General features: G+C 53.0%; 1 protein-coding gene across 1 annotated transcript in view; it reads left to right on the forward strand.

Moving 5' to 3' along the window:
• The window catches only part of ZIC3 (Zic family member 3), a 13985-nt gene extending 11739 nt beyond the window's left edge, over positions 1 to 2246 (forward strand). The window contains exons 2-3 of the mRNA XM_026848812.1: positions 486 to 743; positions 1255 to 2246. Of these exons, the coding sequence (XP_026704613.1) occupies positions 486 to 743; positions 1255 to 1437 (441 nt within the window). The 3' untranslated portion in view covers positions 1438 to 2246. The remainder of the gene's footprint in view (positions 1 to 485; positions 744 to 1254) is intronic.
• The last annotated feature ends 146 nt before the right edge of the window (positions 2247 to 2392 follow it).

Genomic DNA, 2392 nt, shown 5'->3' on the forward strand with positions numbered 1-2392 from the left:
GGCAGGTCCGCGGCGCTGCCGCCGCTCTCGGCCCCCTGCGCGCCTCTGCGGAGGGAGCCGTAGAAATGCGACAGAAATCTCTTTTTCGGTGGCTTCCGTTCTTTTTTTCTTTGATTTTTGGGCCTAATTGGCTTCTCCCTTAATTAAATCAGCGATACATTTCTCGAAGTATTTTTATTTGCAGCCCCGGCTTCCTTTCAGTTCTCTGCGCGGGTGGAGGGAAGAGGGGAGGAAGGCAGGAAGCAAACGTATTTCGGCTTGTATCTTCGAGTACGTCTTGTAAAACTGTCCGAGCCGCTGAATTTATATCGGGTCTTCTCCCACCTCGGGCTTGCCCAGCCGCCGTTCCTGCCGGGGCCCAGTGCGGGCCTGGTGGGAGGTGAATTCAAAGTAATAAAGGCAGACCTGAATTTCTCCGACACGTAACAAACCCTGCTGTCCATCTTCCCCTTTTTCATTTTTTGTGGTGCTTGTGCCTCCCCAAGGTGGGGCGAGCGGGGCAGAGGTGGTCCTGGGAGGAGAAGGCAGGCGGGGATGGAGAGGGGAGCGGCCCTCCTTCACCATCTCTGAATTTCACAGGTGAGAAGCCCTTCAAGTGCGAGTTTGAGGGCTGCGACAGGCGCTTCGCCAACAGCAGCGACAGGAAGAAACACATGCACGTCCACACCTCGGACAAGCCCTACATCTGCAAGGTGTGCGACAAATCCTACACCCACCCCAGCTCACTTAGGAAACACATGAAGGTAATCACCCCTGCGCCCCAGCCCTCTCCTCCCTGAGCAGGGATGCTCAGTCGCTGGCGTGCTCAGGGCTCGTTTCCCTGGGCCAGGGCAGAGCCTGGTGCCTGCCCCAGCGCTCCACGGTCCCGGCATGGCCCGAGCGATCTCCGGTGTCTAGGCCCTGGCTGTAGCACAGCCTGGGGAAATGGCGTAGTTTCTTTTTGTGCTCCCACCGGTGCAAGCGCTGCCTGGTTTCCAGAGCGTGGCTCGGTGCTGGGGGGGGTTGTGTAAATGCACCCCGGCCTGTGGCTGTAGCCCCCCCATGCTGGGACGCTGCAGTAGAGTGGCCAGGAGCCGAGGCAGATGGTTGCCGCCGGTGGTCAGGGTGTCCAGCAAGGCATGAACCGCCAGCTTGCCGGACAGGGGCTGAGCCAGGGGACTCCAGTGTCTCTCCTGGGTGGGGGAGCATCCCAACCAGGCTCAGTGGGGTGGAGGGGACCCCGAGCTCGCTCCCATCTCTGCCTCTTGGTTTTAGGTGCACGAATCCCAGGGGTCGGACTCTTCCCCTGCAGCCAGTTCGGGGTACGAGTCCTCCACCCCCCCTGCGGTGGGCTCCGCCGGCAGTAAGGACTCCACTAAAACGCCGCCGGCTGCCCTTCAGAGTAACCCCGGCCACAACCCTGGACTGCCCCCCAATTTTAATGAGTGGTATGTGTGAAGGCAGCTGCTGCCCGGCCAGAGACTGGACCAAATGCATTGGGAACAAGGAAAAAAAAGGACAAACCAAGCCAACAGCAGCTGGCTCCCACGGAAAGGGAGTTTCCACACCAACGACCGCATAGGGCTACACCTAGTTAACTGCCAGGATCCGGAGGGGGGGGTCTTTTATTATTATATTATAATTATTACTATTTTTTTGCAAGCCCAGACGCTGGACTAGCCATGTCCTTTTCTCAGGATTGGATTTCTTTTTTTTGTTGTTGTTGTCGTCATTTTTTTGCAGTCACAGTCATTTCTTTGATATTTTTTATTTTCCTCCCTGCCCCAGTCCCTTTTCCTCCGATTCCTCACTTTTTTGTTTTTAATTTGTTTTGGTTTTCCTTCTTTTGGTGGGATGTTGACATGAGGATGAAAATTCTCCTTCGCCTTAGTGGTGATTGTTTAAACTTACAGTCTTAAACCGTGCCAAAGTCCTGTTATGTCTTGAACTTTCTAGCTCTCCTGCTGCTTCTTTCTCTGCTCTCCTCCTCTTTCTCCTTCTCTCTCTCCAAGCATTACACTTGTGAATGTATTCTCGTATGATGGGGTCGTCAGTATTTTTCAGGATGAGGATGTGGTGTTTATTCTACCCAGATTGTGACGTTTAGTATAACAGTTGCCTTTTTGTAATAACTTTTTTTGTAAATACATATCCATGATGCCATATTTATCGTTCGTAATTTAATTATTGATACAAAGTGCCGGGAACTGAACAATATTTATGGGGGAGAAAAAATTGTTTTCTAACAAAAAAAAATACAACAAAAAAAATTCCAACTCTGTACAGCTTTTGGTTATAACTGCTTTAGCATTAAAAGTTTATTGTTTTGGAAAGAGCCGTTTTTGACCTCTGCCGGGGGCCGGGGGCAGCTGCGGGAGCCGTCGTGGGCCCGGTTCGGCGCTGCCGCCGGGGC

Source organism: Athene cunicularia (genome assembly GCF_003259725.1).
Source record: "Athene cunicularia isolate RWA chromosome 4 unlocalized genomic scaffold, athCun1 chr4_part3, whole genome shotgun sequence".
NCBI lineage: Eukaryota > Metazoa > Chordata > Aves > Strigiformes > Strigidae > Athene > Athene cunicularia.